Source organism: Anarrhichthys ocellatus, unplaced genomic scaffold (genome assembly GCF_004355925.1).
Source record: "Anarrhichthys ocellatus isolate YVR2014 unplaced genomic scaffold, GSC_Weel_1.0 scaffold47, whole genome shotgun sequence".
Lineage (NCBI taxonomy): Eukaryota > Metazoa > Chordata > Actinopteri > Perciformes > Anarhichadidae > Anarrhichthys > Anarrhichthys ocellatus.
Window position 1 is genome coordinate 2,333,037 of NW_022280077.1, and position 27,946 is coordinate 2,360,982.

Below are 27,946 nucleotides of genomic sequence, written 5' to 3' on the forward strand. Positions count from 1 at the left end.
ATATATACACACATATATATACACACATATATATACACACATATATACACACATATATATACACACATATATATACACACATATATTTGTCTAATATTTAAATTTGTTTGATGATCTGAAACATTTAAGTGTGACAAACATGCAAAAAAATAAGAAATCAGGAAGGGGGTAAACACTTTTGCACACAACTGTATATCTGTTCTCTTTGTTCTGCCATTGCTTACGTGATTTTGTATCTTTGATTATTATGCTTTTGTCACTAAGAAATAAAAAATAAGTTATTATGAGTCCTCTGTGTGTGTGTGTGTGTGTGTGTGTTTCTAACAAATAACCATACTAACCTGGGAGCACAGGAGACATCCATAGTGAAGAAGAGGGGGTCCATGAAGAGCTCAAAGACCTCTTTCCTCCAGGCCCTTTTGGTATAGGCATACCCACTCAGACTGCTCAGCAGCTGAGAACCCGCTTCAAAGCTGGGCATGTTGTAGGCACTAGCGGGAAGAAAGCACAAGTGAAAGGAAGTCCGCTGAGACCAAACAGACCAAAACTGTTAGTGCTGCACACTAGTTACCTGTGGTTCTTCAGGTAAGGGAAAACATAGTACGTGAGGCGAGAAATGAGAGGAACCGCTTTCTCCTTCTCATCACTGCGGTATACCATGTCCAGAAGTGGTGCCAAGACCTATACAGTGAGAGAACGTGTCAAACAATACAAACGCACAAACAGGCTCTCATTCATTCTCTCACCATAAATAAAACCTACCTCAGCCAGGAGTACAAGAGCTTGGACGCTGTAAATGGAGGGAGCCGAAGAGGAAACCATGGTGCTAGCTTGAGCCACTGACTCTGACAAGGAAGTAAAGAGAATACAGGGTTCACTTGTGACCGTTACCAAGCGTGTAATAATTCCGGGAGTGAGCAACATGTGCATATGCAATCAGGTGACAATTAGGATAGAAATGTTTCACCATAGAAGACAAATGTGAGTCTTTTTGAAAGAACCTCCTGCCGTTCGAGGCCCCATACGGGTTGTATGACCCGTGCGCTATACCTACAATATTTACACACCTTTACCTTGATGTCAGGCATTGTGTTACTTTGGGGTTTAAAGGGTGCACTTGGAGAATACATTCTTACTCAGAGTGTAGTATAAAAGCACTGTTTAAATGCAGTAACTGTCTTTTCTTTGAAGTCATCCTGTCGGCTGACAACATGTTCTTAAGAAATAATGACTCAACTGTGAATGAGCGGACGCTCTATCTTGGGAGGTTGTTTTTAAGGGATACCATAAAGAAAGAATCCCTTGTATCAGCTGCGGAGCAAAGACAACTCCTAGTATTTAAAGGACAGCCTGATAGGTCAGTTAGACATGATGGACAACAGTGCTGGTAGTCCTGCCTGCTGATAGTGTATTACCTACAGTAGATGGCTGACTATGGATGAGTACCTCACACAACCCGGGTTAAAAAAAAATCGTAACTATCCCTTTAAGTATTGATTTGTGAGCTCCATAATCTATCTGCCAGAGCGCCATATTGATCCCCTGGGTTCATATCCTCAACCAGTGGATGGGAATCGCATACGAGGTCAATGGTCATTGTCTGCACGCGTTTGTCAAAGATATGACAAGGTAAGGTAAAAGTTACCATCGAACTCCGTGTCATCAAGTTGGTCTGCTTCAGGGCACACCTGCGGCTGAACTTTGACTTCAAGGCTGCGACTGAGCCAACTGGTCTGTTCCAGAGACGACCCCGCGATCCCACCCACCGCCTCGAGGATCCGCTGAGTCACCTCCTGCATACGATAATGTCGCCATCAATCAATCATCACCACAGCATCTCACATGCACTGCCTCGCTATTTCAAATCATAGCTAGCACAACACAACATGCAGCATACCTGCAGATCTCTCGTGTCCTTTTTATTGTCCAGGTTAGGGAGCCTATTGACAACGTCATTGAGTATTCTGCAAGACAGAAACCGTTGATGAGGATCAGATTTTCCAAAAGAAAACCGGCAAATGTTAACAAACATGTTTGAGCAAATACAGATAGCAGTGCATTGCAGGCCCCGATACCGTCTGTGTGAGAGTATTCTGTAATACAATAGAACTACTACTACTAATCAGAGTAGTTTTGTCGCTGCTGTTTACATATCAAATTCCTAAAAAATAATAAATAATAACTTTATTTACATAGCTCTTTAAAAAACAGAGTTTACAAAGTGCTTTGACAGACAAAGCAGCAAAAGCAAGGAAATAATAACCCGGATATAACAGTATAATAGATTAAATGAAATAACAAACAAACAATCGATACGATAAAAATAAAACAATGAATAAACAAAATAATTTAGTAAACTCAACAAATAAAAATAAAGCAGTAAAGCGACGACATCATATAAAAGCCTCTGTAAAAATAGGTTTAAAAGAGATTACTGATTTGGCGAGCCTTATCTGCACCACAGTAATGCACTACTGTTTTTGTTTTGTTTGTTGACTACAATTGCATTTGGTTGTGCAACCCTGTATTGTACAATGACAACAAACAAATGAACCGTAAACCTTGAACAAGAAGTGAATGTGTTAAAAACTGACCCCAGCAACAAGAAGTGTCCAGGCGGGGCCAGGTTGAGCTGAACAGACTCCCGTAACAAACTGAGGAGAGGAGCCACGTTTTCCTGCAGAGTCTGAGCTGAAATGCTACATAGATTTCAATATATATTATGAATACAATTTGTAGAATAGTCTTATCAAACCTAAGGTGGAGACTCACACTGTATTTCCTACTTACCTCTGGATATAGGCGTAGCTGAACTGTAACATGGGGATATCTACTAGGGTTGACTTCTGATGGAGAGAAGTACAGTAAAAAAGTCCAGTAAAAAATGGTAGGAAATTAGGGGAAATTGACCTCAGGAACCTCCAGAATACATGTTTTGAGCAGCTGTGTGTGTATGTATGCATGTATGTTTCTGTACCTGTTCTCCTTTGATCTGATGTGGTTTTTTCACCACCTCCTTGACCAATTGTAGGACTGCATCTGTCTGCAAGGTGTGCAGTGATTTCACCAGAGCCACAATGGTCAGACGAGACTCACTGGCCACTGGTAAAACCTAAAGAAGACAGGGATGTGATGAATGCAAGCCGCTCTAAAGCCTTTCAGTGAGCTAGACGCGACTATCCTTTCTCAGTTTCCATAAACGCTGCAGTTCTTACTTTGTTTTTATGTCTCCTTTTACTCCTTCTGCTGCTCCACACTGCTCCTAGCGAAGCCATGAGCTGAATGCCATATAGCCCAGTTAGAGGGACCAGGAACTCCAGTATCCGCTGCCGTAAGATCTAAACATGCACACCGTGAATAGATGACATTTTCCATTATAACACATGCACATGGCTAAAAAAAGGAGAAGATGTGTGAGTGCAGGATATAACCAACACCATAAATGACACAGATCTATTATTCCATACATTTGTGTTGACATAAAACAAACAAAGACAATATGAACGTAAGTAGCACACTACACACCTTAGTGCTTTTAAAGTAGACAGAGGCAGAAGTGTGTCTGCTGCTCTGGGTGGTGTCCAATGCCCGCCTCTGAAACTCTTCCCTCATGACCACGCCCCATAACAATGCCATGCTACTGAGCATGTGCGGTAGTGCCTCAATCACAGCGTTGCGTGCATTACGGACATCCACAGGATCACAGGCAACCAAGGACTAACGGAGAGAAAGAGAGAGCAAAATGGGTTTGTACATTCTCATACAGATAAGAGGTAAATATCTGTTCCTCACCTTCTTGTTGTCCAGTAGACAAAAGTGTGTAATGGTGGTCAGGCCTTCTAGCAAAGTCAGAGGGTAGTCAGGAGCAATGTTTTCCCTCCTACCACTCAGAGGACAGAAACATATATGAAATTAAAAGCACAATCATATCCTCACTGTAAACTTGAGATGATATCAAATTAGATTCCAGCCATGACACACACTGGCACATATAACCAATAACACTGCTTAACTTCTTGAATTACAAAAACTATTGTCGAACTAAGCAGTGTGTCTTTGTACCGTTTTATATTGTGCTTGTGAAGTTGGAAATAAAACAAAATAAAAAAGGACTATATTATCATAACAGCGTACGAAACTATGTCAGCGAGATCTGTTTTTCGGAGGTGCTCCGTCTACCTCTGATTCGTCTTTCCTCCATCGTGCTCGTAAAGCTTGACCAGCTCGTCTAAGTTCCTGCAGATCTGACTGATGAGTGGAGCCACAATGATGCCTAATGAGCGACCCAAGTACTGCAGAGAGGAGCACAACAGGGACACCCAGTGGGGGTGCATGGCATAGCCGTACTGCGGCTGCAGAGCCCTGGCCGCGGCAGAAACGAACATTCCTTGGGCTGTGATGGGGTGGCTTTGGACGTACTGGGCTGCGTTGATCGACTGCTGGAAAAGAACTGCAGTTTGCCATTCGCGTGCAAGCGGGGTGGTGGCAGTCGGGGATTCGCGAGGCTCCCCGGGCTGCCCAGATGCTCCACTCGACACAGCTGCGGAGACGGCACCACCAGGCCCCAGATGGGACTCCAGGACGATGAGACCCTTGAGGAGTCTCAATAGTTCCATTTGTAAGGGGTACTGCTCCTGTCCGCCTCCTGCTCCGAGATTCACCAGACTCTCCTCAGACAGGCCTACCTGCTCCTCCAGCAGCTCCACACCCTTGGATGGTCCCTTTTCCGTTACCCTCTGGCTGACGTACATGGATGCAGAAAGTGTCAGCAGAGCATATTGCTGCACTTTACATCCTGAGAGGAGTCTGCGGATGGGCTCCACGCCGGCCCCATTGCCCTCTTGTCCACGCGCCATGCAGCCAAGCTGGTTCACAATCCGGGTCAGCACCGCCACACTCTTCACCTGAACCTCCCTGTTCCCCTGCAGGTCAAGGGGACCCAGGTTCAGATAGGAAGGGTAATGAGAGCGCAGGAATCGCAGGCACAAGGACACCAGCAGTTCAATGAGCAAGGATGGGGGCACTGAGGGGGAGGAGGAAGGGGAGAGCAGGCAGCCGTAGAAGCCCTGACCGTCCTGAGCCTGTTGGTGGCGCTGCAGGAGGTTCGACACCAGGTTTAAATGTGCAGCAGAGCTCGTGTCCAGAGAAGTGTAGGAGAGGGCATTCACCAGACGGCATTCAGCACTGCTTCGCAGCAGGCTGTCCAGCAGTGCCAAGCCTTGGATCAGATGGCGCCAGCCGCCTGCCACAGGGTAAAGAAGCACATGGCGGAACAGAGAGTCGATGGCCTCTCTCTTCTCTCGCGCCTGTTTGAACAGGCGAGACCTGGCCATGGCCTCCAGCTCTAAATCCTCCTCATCCTCACTCGACAGTGAATCAGAGGCTTGCGTGTGCTCGGACTCGGCCCTCCTCAGGCCGTTGACCACACCTCCTTCCTCAACGCTGCGGTAGGGGACAGAGCCCGAGCTGGAGTTCTCAGTGGACACCTGGGCACCACTTGTGTCAGCTGACTCGGTGTGTTCACTCTCACTCTCAGGCTCCTCCTCCTCCCCCTCCTCCTCCCCCTCCGTCTCTTCACTCTCACTCCTAGACATCACTAAAGTGTCCGGTGGTTTGACCAACTCTGAGCCACCGTCAAACTCTGCCCACAGGGATTCCCGGTCCACAATGTTCATGAGATTTAAGGTGGTGACCTCGGTTGACATGGAATCTGCAGATGTCCCGGAGGTTTTGGTGGAGCTTCGGCTTCTGTGGCTTAGAACCTTCAGGTTACCTTTAAGAAAAAACAAAACACATATACAGCCAAACCAAAGAAGTTCATCTCATAGGAATTTGAACTTACACAGCATATGCAAATTACGCTGACAAAAGCACTTACCAGCAGTGAGATTTTGCTTGATGTTCTGAATGGAGCAGCGCCGAGTTGACGGGTGAAGCAGCAACAACAGAATAGGCTCCAGCACCCGAATCACATCATTGAGGGAAAGAGCCCTGATGAGCCAGCACTGAGCTGCTGCACTTACTGAGCCATCTGTACAGCTCAGACTGTCCACCACCACACACAGAGTCCTGAGAGAGACACACACTCACATTTCAACAGTCGGATTTGGTAAATAAAAGGATCCCGACACAAAGAGAAACTCACACCTTCATCAGTCTAATAGGAATAATACAAAGAAGGAGGCGATGTCTCAGATTTCATTCAATCTGCAGTTTTTGAACATGTTATTCACGTTTTATTCAGATTTTACGTATTCAGAGCAGGCATTTGGCCAGTTTTTAACTGCTGCATATTTGTTGTGACAGAAGTGCAATTGTTTCACTCCGCACGCTGTTGGACATTTGCATGACGTTCTCACTTTGCATCTTTGCACAGACACTAATGCCTCCTTGTGTAGCAGGTTCATCCACTATCAGAGGAGCACTGACACATATGTTGATGTTGTAAGCTACAGAAGACGAGTACTGAGACAGAATATACAGTATTCAAGAATTACAGAGACAGTGATATACATGAATAAAGACACTACGCTCCATTTGTCAGCACTTTTAAACTAGGTACTAACCGATCGAAGGAGTGATTGGGAGACATGGTGCTGTTGGTCTGGATCTCCCGGGTCAGGTGCCATATAACTGTGAAGCGGTGTAGTGCTTCCAACCTAACGGCCTGGGGCAGACAAACACAAGGCAAACATTTGGCTGTTTTGCTTAACTTGTTGCATTTCCTAGTTGCTCCGTTTGTGTGTGGCAAATAAACTGACGAATGCTGGGAGAACATTCAAATGTGTTCAGCGTGTGTGCAGGCCTATTACACACCTTGTCTTTGTGCAACAGCGCCTGGCAGATGATGTCTTCACAGATGGATGCTGATGGAGCCAAACAATGAAGCCTGTAAAAGAGTTCCACACAGGAAATGTGCTGCTCTCTCCGCTCCGTGTCCAGCTGGTTCCACAGTACCTGGGACACCCTCTGAGTCACAGCAGAAAGGATAGTAAATGAATACTGCATTTACACTACAGCTCTGAGTTACAGCAATATTTTCCCTTTAATAACCTGACCTGATAGAAATCTGTGCCTTCCTCTATGGCACGAAGCAGAGCAGGGTAGATGGGGGGCACGGTGACCATCTGCAGCCGCCCACTCAGAGGGTTAGAGTCAGATCCTTGGTAGCGTCTGTGCTTGTCCTGGATGACCAGCGCTAGGGACTGTGAGTGGTTGATGAGTTCCAACAAGGCAGACACTGCAGTGTGCTGGATGTTGTAGTCCCTGGACAGGCAGCACAGTGTCATCAAGGACCTCAACCACACTGGCAAGCTGTCGACGTCACGATCTGTGGAAAACCAAAACGTAAAAAAGTACGTAGCGGACAGTAGCAATAACTCAGCTCGATAAATAACTATCTATGTGCTGACCTGTGTGGTCAAACATGTCCTTGTGGAGAACCAGAGTTTCCTCTTCAGTGAGGTAGACAGGGAAAGTGGTACCCTCCAGCAGAAGGTGGCAGGCGGCGGTGAAGGCCTGTCGACAGGCCTCAGAGATCTCTGCCCTGCCACGGGGCATGTAGCCAGCCGCCCAGTCCAGACACCCTAAATGCCTATGCTCCTTTTTCTTCTCTGTTGGGTCTGCTAAGAGCTGGGCGTCAGATGTAGGGCGGGATTTAAGCTTGTGTGGAGTGAACATTTCAGTCCGTTTGTCTTTAATTTCATGTCCCCCCATGCCCGCCAACAATGTCTTCTCTTCCACAGAAGCCACAGTTAGGTCAGGCTGGGGTCTTTCCTCCGGTCCCCCAACATCCTCCACCTGCACCAGCAGGTATCTATAACATAGAAGAAAATATTTAGAAATCACACTTTATAAAAGAAGTCCATGTAGGTTATGGTTAACCTGATGATTGCTCATTAGTTCACCTCGTGGTTATGAAGGCCAGGATGTCCTGCAGACACCGGGTCATGGTGTCTACACTGCCTCCCTTCCTCCACACTCCTTTGCCTTCTTTGGAAATTACATTCTCCTCCTCCCTCCTCCCCATCCCTGGTGGGAGATGCTGCTCTGAAGCTGAGGCGCTGATGCCCAATCCGCTGTCTTCAGACCTGAGTGTTGGGTAAATACCATCTGCAAGCTCTGCCTCGTCTCCTCCATCTCTGTTCATCTCTTCATCTCCACGGTCACCATTAAACTCACCAACAGTGCCATCTTTCTCTCCCTCCTTCTCTATATCCTAGATAGGGTATAGTTGATATGATCACAGTCAAAACATCAAAAACATAAATGAAAGATAAACCACATTGGCACAGACAGTAAAATGCCTAACCTGAGTCTTTTTGCTTTCCTCCTCTGGTGACTGTAACTTGATGTCCTTTGTCTGTGCCCCTGCCTCAATGTCCATATCAGCTACAGGCATCTGGATCTTGCTCAGCACCTTGAAGCATGCACGTAGACCCTGTGTGACATCTTCCATGCTAACAAAGTCCATGTGGCTGTGCAGGGTCCCCAGCATGGTGCCCAACATCTCAGGGAGGAACTGGGACTGGATGTCAGCATGAAGCTCCTGTGGGACAATAAACACACAGGAAAAACACACCGTTAGTGTATACAAACTTGTGTGTACGAGTCAAACTTGAACGCTGAATGAAAGATAATATTTGCTTAGACTTTACTGTAACTGAGTACCAGGAGGTGCAAAAATGGTTAACCAAGTAAAAGCTTATCATTTTTCTCTATTTTGTCAAAATAATAACAATTTGCTTTTCAATGTCTACTTTTGTAGTATTTGTTGGAATTTTCCAAAATATCAAGCCCCAATATTGTGTTTTTCTGGCAAAGCACTTATTTTATTATTAGCACGATTCACTGCATCAATTTAGTTTCACAATAGGGAAGTAAAGGTGTGCATGTGTGTGTAAGTCGTTTACCAGAGGGAGAACGTCAAGCAGGAAAATGATGAGATTGGACATCTCTGTGATAGACGGAGCAGGGTGATTGCGCTCCTGTCGAGGAGATGTTGGTGGGTCATCTTTGTCACTATTGGGTAAAGAAGGAGAATTAAAAACAGTGATCATTGTTGGTTGATATTCGAGGGTAAAAAAAGAAAGCACGCACATTTCATTTGTGTTCTTGACAATGCTTACTTTGCACGGAAACAATGTATTCAATTCAGCGATTGGCTTTCTTTCACATTATTGAGACAATATTGTTCACTGTGTTAATGCCGACTGTTCCCGATAATCTTGCATGTCTCTGAGTCGGCATAAATAAGGATTCCATGTCACAGTCATTCCTGGGATACCTGAGAGAAGTGCAGAAGCGTCGGGTCACGTACTCCCACAGGTATTCTTTGTTCATGGAGGTCACGAGCATATTCACCGTCTTTATGATCTCTGCTGCATTTTTATTCTCTTTTATTGTACTGTTTCAGAAAACAAAAAGAAAAGCATATTTTTTTTGTCTCATATCTGTCAGTTGCAATTTTGTCACATGTTCAGTTCAACAATTAATATCCTTGCATCTTTCCTGTCATCTATTGCTCTTTACCTGGCTAGCTGGTTGCCTGAGAGACCTGAGCTGGCGATGTTTTCCTCACCCAGCATCTCTCGACAGTAGCTGTAGAAGGCTCGGACCACCTCCAACAACACACTGCTCAAGACCACTGGACCTGTGCAGAGACGTTGTCATGATCACAGTGAAACATGCTCAGAGTGGCGGATCAATTAATTCAGTATTTCCACGTTTGTGTGCTGCCTACCTATCTCTGGTTTATCCAGCAGACTGATGATGATGCGAAAGGGCCTGAGGTACCCAATCACACTCTCGGGGTTGCTCTCCACATCCTGCTTTTGTAGGATGTTAATAAGAGCCTGAAGTCACAGAAACAAACAAATGAGAATAAGAGAAACAGGTGAAAAAGATACATTGGTACACGTTTCGAACAGACACACCTGACCCAAGATTTGATGCATTATGCTTCTGCTCAAATACTGTCCAAGCTTAAATGTACTCTGTTCATCATTACAGGAATAGATTAGTTTAGACATTTTGTTAGTTTAGGGGAATATGTTTCTTCACTTTCTTTGTCGAGAGTTAGATAAAAGTCAAGTCACTTTCTGGAGTCTTCCTCTGGTGGCCTGGAACCTCAATGTGACAACAAGATAAGTCACTGCTCCCGACCGGGAAATAGTGACAAACATAAACCCCCATGAAACCACAACCAGTCTCATTTTCACACTTGTTTATGGGTTAAACAAACAATATATAAAGTCTTAACTAGTGAGCTTAAGAGGTACTTATAGATGGATTGTGTTTCCTTAGGACAGAGCCAGGAAAGCTGTTTCTCCCTATTTCCAGTTATTATGCTAAGCTAAGCTAACCTGCTACTGGCTGTAGCTTTATAATTACTGTACAAACGTGAGAACGGCATCAATATTCTCATCTAACTCTCAGCAAGAAAATGAGTAAGTGTAATTCCCAAAATGTCGAACTTTTTCTTTAACAACATTGACGAATCAGGTTGTACTAAAAATAAACCCATATTTATGTATTTTTAGGTTTTGTGTGTGCTGTGAGTGAGTTACCTGCACAAGGAAATCTCTTGAGTATGTGCTGAAGTAAAAGGAGGTGTGTTCCTCTTTGGTGGTGGAGCGGGTGGGATGTGGTGCCACTATTCCTCCTTTTTTGTCTATCCCTGACAACACACACACAGAGACAAACAGTACTGAATTAACTGGGAAACTGAGTGGGTCATCCATTACTGAAATGTACTTCAATGATCAGCACCTAGGAGCCAGGCGTAGAGGCGTCTGTTGAGGGACATGTCTCTGCGCAGAAGTGTAAGTGCGGCTGCAGATACCATTGTTATCATGTCTTTACCACTCATGGCAATACTGGCCTCCGCTGGGTCCTAAACCAACAACACACAGAGTAATATTTGCCCGAAGAACAACAAGAAAGAACAGGAGAGCGATGACAGGACAGTCCGTATGTTTAATGGAAAAGAAGGTAAACAAAAGAAGGATTATTAGAGACAACTTACAAAAAATAATTCTCAATAGTTTCAAGCAGCAGTCACAGATATTTATACATCATTGTAATTACAGATTAATTCCTTTTTCCCCCCTCAATAATCTGAATCTAATGATTTTTGCATTTTACTTAGATCACATGGAACCAAAGATGTTGTCCCGGAAAACAGGAAGTGAGTATGTTTAAGTGTGTACCTACCAGGCACGCAGCAAAAGGGAAAAAGTAGAGCAGGATTTCAAGCATGTTCCTCTGCACCAGGACATTTGAATCTTGCAGAGAAAGACACACTGACTTCATCTGAAGACACACAGAAGCCAAGACGCTCAGAGGTTTAGACAGATAACAAAAGATGTTGGTGGAGCAGATTGCTGAACTAAATTGAAACAAAACTGAAATATGTCAAAGTGACAACAATATCCCCATAATGATCAAATGTGAAGTAAGACAAACACAGACACTCACCACCAGTCGGTGGTCGTAGCCTAGCATGTGTGTTTGCTGGCGCAGAGAAGCCTTGCAGTCAAAATGTGTGACTATAAAGACCGAGGCAGGTAGTCGCACCATGGGGGTAACCAGCATACTGCCCCACAGCGCACCATAGAACACCTGCTGACCCACCAGCAGTGACAACCTGAACAGCAAGGCATCGGTCCTGGACAGAGAGAGATGACAAAATAGAGACAACCCATTGACGTGTGTTCCAACAATACATCCACTAATAAATCTATATTTCCGAGAGGCAGGCTGACTTTGGCTGGTGATGTCACACCGATCAATTCTGATAAAATCCCTCTGTTGTTTCAGTACAGAAGTGCCTAAAGGCACAGCAAGCAGCTCCCGTTAGAAATATTAAGGTTTGCTCGTTTGCCATATTGTTATAAAAAAGGCTGTCAACAAAAACTTGAGAAAATTAATACTTTCCCACTTTCCCAACCTCGTCTGTGGCTCTCAGCCCGCAAGCTGAGGCTTCTGTAGTGACTCACTCATGTATACTTTCATTAAAGGAGAAAAAAGTATTTACGATAGCAGGATCGTGTACGTGGGGTTGACTCAAAATAAACTACAGTGCCCATGTTCATCAAAATGAAGGAACACCCAGTGCAACGGTGGGGGTATTTGATGTGTTTTCAATTATTTTTAGACAAATGGAGCCTTATAGCACAGATGAATAAGGCTTTGGCTACAGAGACTATATGTTTGTAATAGGGATCAATTAATTATAGGTTTTGGCCTTTTCATGGGATTTGTTGACAATAAGAGAAATATGAATATTGTCAGACGTATCCTTTAAATTTATAAATGAGAATAGAAGAACAGCTTGAGAACATTTCTTCTGACAAAACAGTATGCGCTATGTACCTGTCGTAAACCTCCAATCCCTCTTCCAGCCCTGGCAGCAGACCTGTTATGAAGGCCTGAAGACTGGGCAGCAGAGCCCTCTGCAGTGGGAGATAGTAACGCTCGTACAGTGTCAGCAGTATAGGCTTCACTGCCATGGCTGCATGGCCCAAGAGTGGGAACAATCCTGAGCTGAAAACCAAAAAACACACACACAAGTTATAACGTCAAAAGCTGCACACATAATCAGGCTAGCGCTCGCTTTAAACCAGTAACAGATTCATCTTTACCTGTAAATAAAGAGATCCTTGGCCAGCCATTTTGTTCCAATGATTTTAAAAATGACCTCGTATGTCTCCAAAGCCTTGAGGTGTACTCCGCTGGGCAGAGCCGGGTGCAGGCACTGGGCGAGGCGCTTCCCTATGATCAGCCTCTTGGGCAGGAGGGAGTAGCGAAGGTTACTCTGCAGGGCCTGAACGAAAGAGACAACAAAAAAAAATGAAAAAAACTGGGTTGGCCACTGAACAAATAGTTTACATATGAAGGTAAAATTTGGCATAACCCTCAAATAAAATAAATTAACCTACAGAGGCACACTGGAAGAGATGTTGAGCATATAGTTCTATTAAAATATCATGTATAACATAACTACTTTTGTTTACATTCTCTTTGTACTTTAAGGACCAATGTTGTTGCATTAACACACACAGACACTCCAAAGTAAACACATGCTCTGCAAGGGAAAAAAGAAAAGTGACATGCATTTCCCAAAAGAAATAGGTAGAAGACTTGAGCAATAAGGGTGTATGACAGAGAGAGAGAGAGAGAGAGAGACAGAGACAGAGAGAGAGACAATAACTTCCTCATAAGTACAGAGAACTGAAACTCACAAGCTGTGAAGTTGACACCCGCAAAATGACGACAAAAAAAAACCTGCAAATGCTTCAGTGAATTCAGATCAATCAACATAAAAAATAGACCAAAGTTCTATAGTTGTATACTAGGAGCATCCAGATGAAGATATTAGCCGTTACAGTATTTCTCAGGCATCAAGCACAACATAACGTACCTTATTGAGCTTGCCCAAGGACGAGATCAGATCTGCCCACTCACTCGAAGACTCAAAGTTTCGCAGCGCCTTCTCGATGACCGCTGCATAGCTACGATAGCGGTAGTCATTCTGCAGTTCCAACTCCTCGGGATCCATGATACGTCAGTCTGATCCCAGCATGTTCAGCACAATATTTCTGGGGGAGAGGGGAAACAAACAAGAGGGTTATTTATTGGCAAGAGAGTAGGTTTATCAAACTCACAAGAACAATCAGCGCTGCGATATTATCAGTCTGTCTGCAGCCTCTTGGATGTCCCTCTGCCTCTGAAGGAGGTTTCTGGCTAATAGAATTAGCCAATTAGCTCTGTACTGATAAATAAAGGCTCGTAGACTACAAATGTCCTCATTCATGACCGGTCAGTGTTTATCTGACTGACCTGTCTCTCAGTCTGAGGAGGGAGGAGTTCCTGATAACACAAACTGTGTGATCATGCACGCACTTCCAGAGAAAAACAAGTTATGGACTGGGCACAAAGCGACACAGTTTGTTTCTCTCTTGTCTTCACGGTGACATTTAAAGTAGCGTTTACAGGTTTTTTTGGGCTCTTTGAGGGCAACCTGGGGCAACATTGACATACGATCAACTTATGGTGTTCTCGTGGCACACATCCAGCAGAGCAACATTAGCATTGACTCTGAGCTGCGTTTCTGGCCACCTGATGAATACAAGTCCAATATATTGATCTCCACCAACTCCTGTCTGGCACTTTAGCAGCTAAAAGCTCCACTATGTCCACTGGCATACGTTAACTTTGTCTGCTGTTTGGCTTTAAAAATGCATTGAGGTAGAAATTGGAAAATAATCTTATTTTAGGCAACACAGGCAAAAAAAAAAAAACACAACAAAGTGCCCAACAGTAAATATACTACATGATCTAGAAAGAGTAGCTTTCTCACTTTCAAGAACATGGCAAAGGCGGTGGTGTGTGTGTGTACGTGCATGTAGTGGATTTGAATTAAGCCACATAGAGAGATGGGTCGGGGAGTAGAGGCAGGATTAGAGGACCACAGACATCTGGACTCCCTGAGCTGAGAGGAGCTTTACCATCATGGACAAACCCACCAACACGTGAAGGGTGACTTTGTATTCGTGGTGAAAGTATCAAACTCTTGACAGAAAACTAATATTAATGTTAGTCAATGAAAATTCAATTGATGATTAGTCTTCAGAGTCATTTATGAAATACAAATACCCAACATTTGTTGGTTTAAGTTGAAAAATGACCCCCAAAAAACTGAACACAGAGCGTTCTTTGTTGCTCAATCAAAATAATGTGCAATGTGAAGATGTCACGTAAGTCTCTGTTAACTTGTAGTAGCCATTTTTCACATTTTACTGACTAAAATATGTAATAAATATATGTAAATCAACAAAAGACAGAATCTGTAAAAACAAGTCATGCTACATAGCAAACTACCCCCGGGTTAGGTTGTGCTGTTCTACACAGACCCTGTTCAGATGTCTCTCCTCAGATGGACCACAATTCTTCCTGCAAAGAGACAATTTATTTGTTTGCACCCTTCAAGTTCATGAGGATCCTTAAAATTCAGCCTAATCACAGGTGACAGCTGGAGGTTATGCAATCGTGTGGGCCAAGCAGAACTAAATAAATACACGTTCTCACTTCCTCATTGTGGAAGTGCAATAAAAAACATTTCAACAAGATGTTGTTGGGCAGGAGTGTGTGTGCGTTGAGGGTGGACCCACGCACTATGGCACACAAAGGGCCCCGCTATAAACTGTATCACCTGACTGACACCCCCACAGACTTCAATGTGACGCTGTTAGACTTCAATGTGACGCTGATCGCTGCGACATGGCAGATGGAGAAGACAACATCAACTGTGGCTCAAATCAAATGACAGTTGGCTGCTGCAGCTTTTGGCTTGTGAATATACTGTAGCATCACTAGAGTTGAGGGTATTATGTAACTGCACGACTTCAGACTGCATCATAACTGCTTCCAAGACTATGAAACAAGGAAGATATATTTACAGTTAGTGCAATGTAAAAATGTATGTGTGCAGCTAGCATATATGCACATTTTCGTCAATACTATAATTGAAACTAGGGGAATATATAAGATATTGCTAGCTAGCAAATAAAACAACGCAACGTTAACGCACTATTTAAACATCAACGTTTCCTGAAGAAATAATATGTTATTGTGGTTATAATAAGACACCATGTACCGTTCGTTCAACCCCGGTAAACAACAATTAGCTAACGTTAGCTATCAGGTGCATCAATGACTCACCGACTGACAAACAAGCCCAAGATGCGCCGAGCGACCCTCGCTTCAGAGCAGTTCGACTCAAAGACGCGACAGCCCGGTCATCATGGTGCATCCTCCACGCCTACGTAGCTCAAAGAAAAGAGGTGGTAGACCTGTTGTTTGTGCCAAGGATGAGTGTGTCACTAAACATCCCAAGAGTACCACGGAGCGACAGCCACAACGGGGCGGAATCGTCAAACTCAGCTGATTCAGAGCCGAACGCCGACGGAAAGGTTCACTTCCTGGTAGAGAAGGGGTGTTGCGGGGGGGGGGGGAGTCATAGATGAGATGTTTGTCTTTAAACCGTCGCCACAAAGTTAATTCACTCAAATTTTATTTTATTTTCTCGCCTGGAGCAGAAATAAACCAGTTTCTCTACGTGCAGCTTTAAAATCGAGACGTGGACACCACCGTGCACTTCCCCTCAGGCTTTGGTATAATCCAAGATGTGCAGTGTTTACAATCCTCTCACCTTTACGTCAGATACTTGCATGACAAGCACACTACACTGCAACCTCAAAACACAGCCTTAACTTCATTCATTTTTGTCGTTTATTTTTTTGTCTCTGCAAATAAAATAAAAATAATGTCTTAATATTGACCAGTTTTGTTGTGAAATATGTAATTATGACAATGTTTTTTTGGCAATGGCCAATTTACTGACACATTTGAGGCATGGATAAAGTCTTTTGGCTGAGTTAGTACCATTTGCAGAGATGCAATAAAGCTGTGATGTACCATGGAGCAGTTGTGATAATTGCACTTACAGTTTAGAAAACTCTAAGACCGTTTCAAAAAATGAGCCAAAGTTATTGAGTAAACCTGTAAAACTCTCTTGATTTCTTGCTCTGTTGTTTTTTTGGCTAAATTGATTCTGATTTGAATATGAACTATGCTCTTTCTGCACCTTCAAAGCAGCAACTCTTTCCCATGTTCTTTGTCATCTGTCAGGATTCTTAGAACTTTTATAAATGTTATTAGTTGCACCTGATGTGTTTTTGATGTGTTTGCTACAACAAGGCAACATGTCTGCATATATTATCCTTTTTAAAAGTTATGTTCTTCCCAATTTGAAATTAACTGTAAATGTCAAGTTATAGTTAAAATATTCCTGCTCTCAGATATCTGACCTATCAAACACAAGTATCAGTATTTTTAGTTTTAATTTCAGTGAAAGACTGAACATTATTTGTCACAATATCTTACACTCTCATCTTATAATGAATGACCATGTTGTCCCTGTCAAATACTCTAGGACTCGTTCAGCTTTCCTGGTTAGTTCTTAATAACAATGTCATCATGACAAAATTAATTTGAATGTCAAATTTTTAGTTTTTCTGAAAATAATACATTTTCACCTGAGGTTTTGGTTATAACGTTGTTAGTCATATGTCATGTTGTATGTACACACAAGGACTGTCAAATACATGTTTACGTCTCTAGGTGGAGCTCCGGCATTATTTTAACCTGCCTGTACTAGAACTGTCAAAAGACAATGTGGCCACGTAGTGCTTATTGTTCAAAGTATCGATAGCAATGAATCATTTTAAAGATTGCAATCTGGGACTATGTTTGTAATAAATGCTTGTATCGTTGACTGCACTATTTCCAACTGTTATGGCCTGCTCTATTGTATTTGTACAACATAGGCAATTATGAACTGACAAACACTGGTCAATCTTCTCTTGTGACAACATTGTTAGACAGGACTGAAGTCAAACAAAGATCAGACCACAAGTTCTATTTGAGAACATGTAAAGCTATTTTTAGTGAGCAGTGTTTGCCTTTTATTTTTTACTTCAAAATTGCCACTACTTTGTTTTTCTGTGTACATTTTAAAAAGTCCATTATACTTAGCTACACTAGCACCAGTACTAATAATTGGTATGAGATGTTTTCTTTTGAGAAGCTTGCATTACAGTATTTCACTGTTCCCTTTCACAAGTGTGAGTGTAATAAAAGTGACAAGAGGAAACCAGTGTTCGTTAGTTTCCTGTTTAATAATGAACTGTACAAAAGGGTCATATGGGGACATTTCTACAGACCAGTTGATAAAACTTCTGAGAATTTTAATTCATTCCACGAATGCCTTCCCAACTAAAACACAATCACTTTCCAAAATGTGTCTCACCTGTTGTAGTTATTTATAATACTTTTCTTTCGTCTTTCTATTGATTATTTTAACTTTCACCTACAAGTTCATGTTTTCAGTCTTGTCTGTCTGAAAATGCCATAAAAAAGGATTTAATGATTCCAGTAAGAATATTGGAAGGCTCAGTGATGGGCCACTAAAAACAAAACACATCTGAATAGAACATTTGATTTGAGTTTGTTTTTAGAATTACAAAGTCTTCTGATTTTCTACAACTGATTCAAATACATTCTTGGAGGTATATGGCCTATTTGCCCAAAATTATGTCCATGAGTACCTGATCATACTGGACTATTTGTCACAAATGTTGCTGGTTTGGAAATTCAGGGTTTGTGTTTGTGAATTCAGGTAACTCAAAGATAGTCTAGCTATAAAAAAAAAAACATGCTTTGTGAACCAAAAGGAGAGCTATGGTCATGTGTACTGTGAACATGGAAAGTGCTGTATAACAGTATACTGGTGTTTCTAATCAGCCACAACCAAGTTGGACAAAATCGAGGGGAATTCAATGGGTTTATTGTAACCTCTGCCAAGATAGTTGTTTTTCTCCCCTTTTTTTTCGATTAGTTAAAGTGATATCTCATGTTCCTTGACAAAACTGCCATGATTGTTCAATGCACTGTGTAATTTCAACAAAATCCAGATTACATTGGCACAAATAAACTTCCAAGAGATCCTTCAAAATTCTGTTGCATGCAGGTGACTCCACAGCAACATGATCAATCAACTCACCTGAAACTTTGCATGATTAATGCATGTACAAAAAAAACTCAGGGTTAATATCATACCATTTCTATTTGGAGTAATAAAAGGATCCTGTTAAAGATAATATTTTTTTTCTTAAATAAAAATATAGAAGATTGTGCAGCTTTTGCAGAGTCAGTTCAATTGCTATTTGATTTCATTGCTCCTCGACAGCATACAGTCATTGATAAACTTATTAAGACTGGTGCACCACAGTGGGTTTCAACCATGCCATTGGGGGCAAAGGGTTAACTTTGTCCACACTACTGAGTAGAAGTCACAGCCATAGAAAATGTAATTGATGGTTACCGATGAGAATCAAGACCCTGTTTTACAGAAAAAGAAGACAATGGTAAACATAATCTTAGACTTATCATCCCATTTTCCCCTTCTCCCATTTCTTCTTTCCCATTATCTTTGAAGTGGAGGAAATGTGTGCACATAGCATCCACTACAATGTGACATGAGAGCAAGAGCACATCAATCATTATCGTACCTTTTTAAGTTCCCGAAAAAATATGTGGCTGAGTAAGTTCTGTCAAAAAGAAAAATATTTTTATGATGCCGCATCTTGATATAACAAGCGCATATTTGCAGTAGCTGCAACCACACATGCGTGCATGCACTCTATTCATTCACACACACACACACACACACACACACACACACACACGCACACACACACACACACACACACACACACACAACCTCATAAACAATACACATTAATGGTATGAGGAAATAATTAAAGCTTTGTTTTTCGCTGAAAGATGGAAGAGTACAGAAGACAGTTTGACAGAGCAGAGCATTTTAAAACATGTTGACCTTTAGAGGTTCAAAGTATGAAGCTGTGTAAACATTGTGAGTGAATAAGTAGATAAGCAGACAGAACAAACAATGTATCAATGGAGCCAATGCAAATACGTGCTTTATTTCAGCTACTATCCTTAAAATGTAACATGTGATAGTTCGTCACAACCAATCAGAGAATTGTACACTGTTTTCTGTAACCAATCATAATGTTCCAGCAGCGGGCATATGTGTGTTTATCTATGTCGGAGACAGCTCTGTTGATGTTGTTTTGCCATTTGTTTGAGTTATAAGGGGGCGGGTCTAAAGTGTAGGGGGCAGGGCAAAGCATCACTTATGAAAAAGGTACTTTGCTGAGTGCAATGAAGGGGAAGTAGTCACCCATTGGTTTGTGGACTGCTATTTTGAAGCCTCGGGTTCTGCATTTTGTCCATCGCCAAGTACAACCCAAGGATAAATAAGATATTTTAAGGAAATCAAAAAGGTTACAATGAACTTACATGAACTAAAACACACACCGTAAAAGGGTTAAAAATACAATACTAAAACACAGATAAACAAAAGTTTAAGGCCCTTCCGCATTGCCTCCAGTTTTCTGAACCAGAGGTTGCCTCCTGGAAGCTTCCCATAAGAGTCTACAACAAAGGCTTTTTATTATAAATCAACCTCACCACACTCCTTTTGTCAATTGGCATGAACACAAACACACACCTTCACACCCACACACTTGACCTCCATGTCAAATTGCAGCTTCTATAGGGCAAAAACAGTGGCCGCCAAAGGGTGGGGAAGTTTTTGTAAAACCGACCGAGGGAGCAGCTTGCTGCAGCTAAAAGCATGTGTGGTGGAATTCTGTATCACTGAAGAAGAAATGCGAGAGATGTCTTTGTGAGAGATTGCAAATGCTTAAATAATCTTTCGGTGTCTCCTTCTTATAGTGAGCATGTAAAGGAGGGGTTAAGAAGTCAAAGGTTTGGTTCAGAAGTACCTTCCGCTGTCTGGTACTTTTGACCAGACTTTTGACAACAGAACAAACACATTTTCTATTGCACTTAAACAGTAAGACAGACAGGCAGTTAGAATATTAATGTTAATATTAATTAAAATAAGCTCCGAATGTCCTACAAGCTCACCTCCCAGCACTGGCTTCTTCATCATAACAATGAAGACAATTGTTGAGTTCCGCACTTGTGGGACTCAACTTCAGCCTTGATCAGGAGGAGAGGCCGCACTGTGCATCACAGCTCTTGTGTCAGCTGTCTGGTTGCTCTGTGTCACAGTTGTCATCCATGAGTAAGAATGGCGGGCATGTTTAAGTTGATGACCTGGAGGAGCCCTTTGACCTAGACAAGGTTGTAAGCTCACTTGCTGTCTAGATTGATTCGCCTGGATGCTACACTCCAAGGCTTGCTATGATGCTTGCCCATTTCACCTGGAAGTGTAAGTTGAGAGCATGGCAAAGCCAGCAGAGTTTTTTTGAATTAACTCTGTTTTTGTGTGCGTCAATGTGCTACTAAAGTCAATCAGCTCCTGTTTTGTGTGCTATTAGTTCTTTGTCTTTTAGAAGACATCATTGTTATGGCACAAGTGCAACACTTTTTAATGTAGCCGATACATATTTACATACTGGATTGGGGAAAATGTGTCCTCAATTAAAGAGACTTTTCCAGAAATAGAATAAGGTATTGGCTATGTTAAGTGGCCATATGGTTTTGTTAAATATCTGAGCAGAAATAACCACAGGGCTGACACGGATATGACTGCTGAGGCTCATGTGTTTAAAATAAAGCTAAATTGACAGTATTATAAATCTTAGGATATATGGCTAATGACTACACGTATGTGTATTACTATAGTGTTATTGTAATGTTGTGGTATGTTTCGTTATGCTAAATCCCTATTAGGTAGTAATACTAATAGAGGTGTTGCTTTCTCAATTGCAGTATTGGAGATTTGTATTATCTCCCACACTTTATATAATATGATGTATACTATATTCCAAAGAATACTGTAGCTTTGTGTGTGTTGGAAAACAATACATGTGTGTTTTCAATATATGATATGTAATAAATAAAACAAATATAAGTATGCATTACCTCTCTATCTCAACTGGGAATTGTAATTGGCATACAGGGTGAAATTCTGTTTTAGGGAGGCTGTTGCTTAGTTTATATCTATATTGTTGCTTAGTCTATATCAACATGCAGGTCAAATAAATAGATTGGGCAATTCTCAGCTTTCGTTGCACCCAAACGCCTCATGGGTGTGTGACCCACATGGTTTCACGTGTGGGATATGGTCTGAACTGCGTATGAGGAGCAGAAGAAGAGTGGCAGCATTTGTTTTTGGGGTTTTGGGGCATAGCTGCTCCTGAGAAAACGGACCGTGAACGTCAAAACGATCCTATCCTGTTGGGGGGAGACGGACAGCCAGGAAGGAGTCACTGCTTCACTCACATATACCTTCTGCAGCATGGAGAGTCGTTGTAGTACATGCTCGGTGCTAGCGGGAGCTAAACAAGGTAGCGTGCGTCTTCAGTATTTAAAAACAATATAGCCAGTGAGTCTGACTGTAACGACTAGCGTTAACCTATGCATTTTAAAATACGTGATCATATGTCAGTGTTAAGGCTGTGAAGCTGTGTTTGCTGTAGTGACGGTGAATCTACCATTGCTTGTCTGCGTGCGTACAAATACGTCTGGTGAGACATCTGGCCTATATTTACGCTCGTGTCTAGACGGAAACTGTTTACGCACAAATTGCAGAAACTGTCCGACACGGTTGAGGTTAGCGTCAGGCATTAACCTCCAATGGTTACGGGAATGGGGCGGTTGTTGTGAAGTGGGGTCTTATTCTGCAGTCAGTGGTGTCCTACAGTAGAGGGCAGTCGGTACGCCCACAGTTTGGAGGAAGCAGACCCCGGAGAACAGCGGTTACATGTCAGTCTACGTTAGAGGTGTTCAATTAATGTTCAACGAGAGAATGTCCTCGTGCAAAGGTCCGGAACGTCACAATAATGTGCAACTTGCGCTGTTATTTAGTTCCATATGTTGAAGTAGCCTAGCTGTTGTATTAACGTCGGTATTTCAAATTTAGAATAAAGAAATTTCAGTTGAATAATATCTAAACAATATTTATCAGTTTTCAAATTGAACTGGATTAATTATAAATAATAAATACTCTAATAATAAATACATGTCAAGTAAAATAAGGGATGCATATAAGAATAAATTACACAACAGAAAGCTTTTGAAAAACGTGCATCTTAAAATATGGTACTTTTATTTTAGAAAAGAGAATTGTCCAGCTTAAAATTCAGTTCATTCAGGTGTGAAGTGATGTCAACCAAGAAAACCACGATATTATATTCCTCTCGTGTGTGCGGGGACTTTATCTGTGGTTATTAAAGCCACTTGTTTCAGCTCTTTTCCTCTCTGTTAACATCACTGTTGGTCGGTGAATACAAGTTTTAGGATTCTGATCATATTGGGCTCTTCGATTGTTTATTTTCTGTGCCTTCATTTCAGATGTGAGTGGGTACGTTGTGTCCTTTGTCTCAGTGGCGCTTCACATTGCCGCTTTTAATAATCTGCATGGTCTCTGAACAATGAAGATACAAGAGTCTCCATTATTGGTGAAAGGCTCTGGTTAAGCTGTCCACATTAATTTTTTTGGAGAGCGTCATGTGAAATAACTTCTCTGACGTAATTCTAGATTCTAAAGGAATCTAGCCGACGTGTCTGGAACAAAAGTGAAAGTGGCAACTTCCAAAACAATGGCAGCCGCTGTGGCAAGCCGGTGGCAACCCCCCAGGCAGCGACAACTGCCGTGGCAGGTTGTGTCAGTCAGTGGCAACTGCCCAAAACATCGACAACTGCCACAGTTAGTCAGTAGCTGCTGAGGCATGCCTCAAAAAAAGTGCTACTGTTTGAGCTTGCTGTTACTCCCCAGCGTGGCATTCAAGCGCTAGGATTGGCCAGGCGTCCATGCCCGCCGGGTTACAGGTAACCTGGTTAGTTCGGATGCTATGACCCTAACTCCTCGAGGGCAATGCTTACCGTTAACCAATCGTCTCTGCCTCAACCAGCTACACAGCGTGGGTCTTGCCAAGAAATGCAGTGGGATTCATAATCACGCGGCCTGGGGGCTTTGAATAGGGCATACATAAATTTCACTTTGAAAAAAATCGACACGTTTCAGTTCAGTTCGACGTCTGAAAGAGCTGTCTGACGGCAAGATAAATCTGTGATAATATGTAATAATAAACATGTTTGAATCGCATATTATAATTGAGCAAATATATTACCCTATTTAATGACATTGCTGTGTTTTAGAGTCTCCTGGACAGTTTTCGGTGAACACATGGAGTGCAGCCCTTGATGGTGACATGGTAAGATGAAGACAAAGACTTCTTTTTATTGAGATGGAGGGTTATGCATACAGCCTGTGAGGAGGAATATACGGGGTTTCTTTCTACCATGCATGGACGGCTGCTACCGCAATGGATTTAATTTGATCAATCTCACTGTTAACTATACATATCTGTTGAATTTGAATTACAAAGCTATAACATTATAATGCATCTTACATGTTACTGCATCAATAATAATCTAATATTATAAGGTAGTCTTTAGCATTTATATAAAAAAGGCTAAAGACTACTTACGCACAGGCATGTTTGTTATCTTAAAGAATTGCAAGATTTTAGAAGATGGTAAAAGTCAGGCCACATATGATGTAATGTAAGAACTGCATAGTCTTTGGCTACATATTTTTTTCCTTCTTGACTCCTGCTGATTTCTTGCATAGTGTTATTAAGCTTTCTCTGAAGTCTTCACAATTACGGCCATTAAAAAGATTAGGGAGGAAAGTCACAGGCAGGCTAATCCCACCTGGACATTTACTGCAACTGCAAAACTGAGTTAAGTAGAACCTGCATTTTTTTAAATCTTCATACATTTTATAGAGTGCAATGCCATATTTTACCTTTTCATTAGATCAAATTATGTTACTGATTGTGATATGATGTTCAGTTTGACTTTGACGTCATTTCTAAACCTCACTTCCTGTTTTTATCCTGTTTTCAGAGAGGCTGTTTGGTGTTTTACGCTTCTCAAATTACCGCTCTAATGAAGGTTTTTTTACTTTCTCTTTGCTGTTTTTCAGACATTTGAACTCTAGGCTTTTGTAGACCAGAGACATACAGCGTCGTCTTCCAAAACGAGAACAATCACCACCGTGCCGTTGGATAAAGCCCTCCGAAGCACACCTAGGGATTTTGACCTACCGGTGGATACCACAGCTTCCAGACAGCAAAACAAATCATTTCCATTCCTCCATTTTAAACCGATAAATCAATAACTCACTATTTTGTATTCATTTTTTCAATCAGAATTTGTAAAGTTGTGAGCTCTACTTCCAAGAGTTTACTTTTAGGTTAATCGGTAATAATGGGTCCTGGAATGGAGACAGTGGACGTAGCAGTGGTAGCCTTGTATTTTGTCCTGGTGCTAGCCATTGGTTTTTTTGCCATGCGTAAAGCCAATCGCAGCACCGTGCATGGCTACTTCCTGGCTGGACGCTCCATGACGTGGATAGTGGTGGGTGCATCACTCTTCGTCAGCAACATTGGCAGTGAACACTTCATAGGCCTGGCTGGGTCAGGCGCAGCAAGTGGCTTTGCTGTTGGAGCATGGGAATTTAATGCGCTTCTACTTCTGCAGCTGCTTGGCTGGGTGTTTGTCCCCGTGTATATACACTCGGGAGTATTCACCATGCCGGAATACCTGTCGAAACGCTTCGGTGGCAACAGGCTAAAGGTTTACTTTGCTTTCTTGTCTTTATTGCTATATATTTTTACCAAGCTGTCTGTGGACTTATTCGCTGGAGCTCTCTTCATTCAAGAGTCCCTGGGTTGGAACTTGTATCTGTCTATTTTCCTGCTCATTAGTATGACTGCACTGCTCACTGTCACTGGCGGATTGGTGGCAGTACTCTACACGGATTCCCTTCAGGCAGTGTTAATGATTGGTGGAGCCCTAACCTTAAGCATCATTAGCCTAATTAAAGTTGGTGGGCTAGAAGGTGTCAGAACTAAGTACATGCTGGCAGTTCCAAATGTTACTGCAATAATGGCCGCCGGAAACTTCACCTATTCTCCTTCCTGCCGTATTGATCCTAAACCAAATGCGCTACATGTCCTTCGAGGTCCCCTGGATGAAGACATCCCATGGCCGGGCTTCCTTCTTGGCCAGACCCCTGCATCTATTTGGTACTGGTGTGCAGACCAGGTCATTGTCCAGAGAGTACTTGCGGCAAAGAACATTGTTCACGCTAAGGGCGCTACGCTCATGGCTGGATTTCTCAAGATCCTTCCCATGTTTCTAATAGTCATTCCTGGAATGATCTCCCGCATCTTGTTTGCGGACGAGCTCGCCTGCATTGGGCCAGAGCACTGCATGTCTGTGTGTGGTTCTTACGCCGGCTGCTCAAACCTTGCCTACCCACGCCTGGTCATGGCAGTGATGCCCATGGGACTCAGGGGTTTGATGATGGCAGTCATGATCGCTGCTTTGATGAGTGATCTAGACTCGATCTTTAACAGCGCGAGCACCATCTTCACACTGGACATATACAAAACTGCTCGACCGAAGGCGTCTCAGCACGAGCTGCTGATCACGGGCCGCTTGTTTGTCGTGGTCATGGTGGTAATCAGCATTGCCTGGGTCCCTGTTATTATTGAAATGCAAGGTGGACAGACATACCTCTACATCCAGGAAGTTGCTGGCTACCTCACTCCACCAATTGCTGCCCTTTTCCTGTTGGGGGTGTTCTGGAAACGGTGCAATGAGAAAGGTGCATTTTGCGGCGGGATGACAGGTTTCACACTCGGCGTCGTGCGACTGATCCTAGCTTTTATCTACCGCCAGCCTCGCTGTGACCAGCCAGATGATAGACCTGCCTTCATCGTTAATATTCACTACATGTATGTTGCCACTGGGCTGTTCTGGATTACTGGGTTTGTGGCGGTGGTGGTCAGCCTCTGCACCTCTCCACCAGATGAGGAGCATGTTCGTACCACCACATTCTGGGGGGTCCGCAACATTAAAAAGGTTCCCACAGAGGACAGGAAGGACACTTACAGGCTGACTGAAAAGATCCATTATAGTGCAGACGGAAGTCTCCAGGAAGAACTGCCTCTAGATGTCAGAGAGGAGAAGTGTTTGGATGGGGCACATGTCATACCCCTGATCCCATCCACGGACTGTGACCCAGAAACCCCTAGTACGGAAACATCCCTTCTCGCCACAACTCCAGAACAATCTGGTAGTGCAAGTAGGGAGATGATCAGAAAGGAAAGCTGCCATGTTAGTGGGGAGACCAGCAGGTGCAGGCGTTTCCTGGAATGGTTTTGGGGATACAAGGAGGGAGCACAGAGCTCTAAGCAAGACGTTGTGCAGGAGGATGCAAGAGCTGTTGCAGAGAGGCTGTACGAGCCGCCTAGAATCAAAACTCTCCTCAACGTGGTTCTGTTTATCAACATTTGTTTGGCCATCTTCATGTATGTTTTCTTCTCGCTGTAGTTGAACTCTGCACTGAACCAATGTGAACTGGTGTGGATGTTTTTTTTATTGAGGTGGAAACGAACAGTTGAGTTTCCAAAGATTTGAGAAGCTCTGCCTGTAATACAGTTGTCTTTTGTAGCTCTCTAACAAGGATCTAAGATTACATTAATTCGTTTTTTTTTTTAAATGTATAAAGCTTTGACACGGGAAAACAATTGTGCTCTTAATGACTATGAAGCTTATTATTTAGACTGGTGTTTGTCCTTTTTGTAATGCGCTTGTATTACATTTATAATATAGACTTGTTTTTTGTACTTCTACGTGAATTTGATATTTGCCTTATTTGACATATGCACTTGTTTTTTTTCTGTGAAAATTAAATGTATTCTGTGATTTATGCATTTTTTTCTATTTTAGTTGATGGCGACGGTAGGCTTAGTTGCTGGTGTAGCGCCTGTATGTCTGTAGTAAGTCAAAAAACTATTTTAGGTTAGAGAAGCCTTTACGGTTTTGTGCAAGTTTTTGTCGCTGAACGCTAAATTGTCACAGCATTATTTCAGTAAAAAAGTATTTGATATATTTTTATTGTTCCCCCGACTGTCAGTTCATGTTTATCAGCAAAATACCTTATAAATATCCATGTTGTTTTGCTGAAGACAATAGGTAGAAATGATATCTTACCCTCTGTTTGTAAAGTGGACAATTATGAAGTATGTAAAACGAGTTAAGTGCCAAGAACCTCTGCTGCTATTACATACGACCATTATGTGGTTTGATTTAACCGACTGCAGGTATTGCCAAGCTTACAGTAAATATCTGGTACTTATAATATGTACGTGTTTTGCAGCACAGGAAATTAAGAGAAGAAGCACAATGTTAGAAATTTTTAGGCTTTTTCAATTTATATTTGTTTTCTTCTTGAGAATAAATATTC

General features: G+C 42.5%; 2 protein-coding genes across 4 annotated transcripts in view; one reads left to right on the forward strand and one right to left on the reverse strand.

Moving 5' to 3' along the window:
* Positions 1-15,969, reverse strand: part of dop1b (DOP1 leucine zipper like protein B) — a 20,699-nt gene extending 4,730 nt beyond the window's left edge. For 2 of the 3 annotated variants that reach the window (XM_031869426.1, XM_031869428.1), the window contains exons 1-31: positions 15,724-15,969; positions 13,424-13,601; positions 12,645-12,826; positions 12,376-12,546; positions 11,479-11,668; positions 11,215-11,313; positions 10,771-10,894; positions 10,569-10,678; positions 9,743-9,854; positions 9,532-9,652; positions 9,287-9,406; positions 8,913-9,021; positions 8,312-8,548; positions 7,908-8,218; positions 7,413-7,816; positions 7,059-7,330; positions 6,817-6,969; positions 6,567-6,667; positions 5,879-6,069; positions 4,180-5,773; positions 3,793-3,886; positions 3,526-3,717; positions 3,216-3,338; positions 2,978-3,112; positions 2,791-2,846; positions 2,595-2,699; positions 1,898-1,964; positions 1,646-1,793; positions 763-845; positions 572-681; positions 342-491 (exon numbers count right to left, since the gene is read on the reverse strand). In XM_031869426.1, coding sequence (XP_031725286.1) covers positions 342-491; positions 572-681; positions 763-845; positions 1,646-1,793; positions 1,898-1,964; positions 2,595-2,699; positions 2,791-2,846; positions 2,978-3,112; positions 3,216-3,338; positions 3,526-3,717; positions 3,793-3,886; positions 4,180-5,773; positions 5,879-6,069; positions 6,567-6,667; positions 6,817-6,969; positions 7,059-7,330; positions 7,413-7,816; positions 7,908-8,218; positions 8,312-8,548; positions 8,913-9,021; positions 9,287-9,406; positions 9,532-9,652; positions 9,743-9,854; positions 10,569-10,678; positions 10,771-10,894; positions 11,215-11,313; positions 11,479-11,668; positions 12,376-12,546; positions 12,645-12,826; positions 13,424-13,561 — 6,002 coding nt within the window. In that variant the 5' untranslated portion in view covers positions 13,562-13,601; positions 15,724-15,969. The remainder of the gene's footprint in view (positions 1-341; positions 492-571; positions 682-762; positions 846-1,645; positions 1,794-1,897; positions 1,965-2,594; positions 2,700-2,790; positions 2,847-2,977; positions 3,113-3,215; positions 3,339-3,525; positions 3,718-3,792; positions 3,887-4,179; positions 5,774-5,878; positions 6,070-6,566; positions 6,668-6,816; positions 6,970-7,058; positions 7,331-7,412; positions 7,817-7,907; positions 8,219-8,311; positions 8,549-8,912; positions 9,022-9,286; positions 9,407-9,531; positions 9,653-9,742; positions 9,855-10,568; positions 10,679-10,770; positions 10,895-11,214; positions 11,314-11,478; positions 11,669-12,375; positions 12,547-12,644; positions 12,827-13,423; positions 13,602-15,723) is intronic. The other variant, XM_031869427.1, reaches the window with a different exon arrangement.
* Positions 15,970-21,711: 5,742 nt separating this feature from the next.
* On the forward strand, positions 21,712-27,776 carry slc5a3b (solute carrier family 5 member 3b). Its single transcript, XM_031869587.1, has 3 exons — positions 21,712-21,968; positions 23,782-23,837; positions 24,614-27,776. The coding sequence occupies exon 3, from the start codon at positions 24,898-24,900 to the stop codon at positions 27,028-27,030; it is 2,133 nt and encodes a 710-aa protein (XP_031725447.1). The 5' UTR covers positions 21,712-21,968; positions 23,782-23,837; positions 24,614-24,897; the 3' UTR covers positions 27,031-27,776.
* The last annotated feature ends 170 nt before the right edge of the window (positions 27,777-27,946 follow it).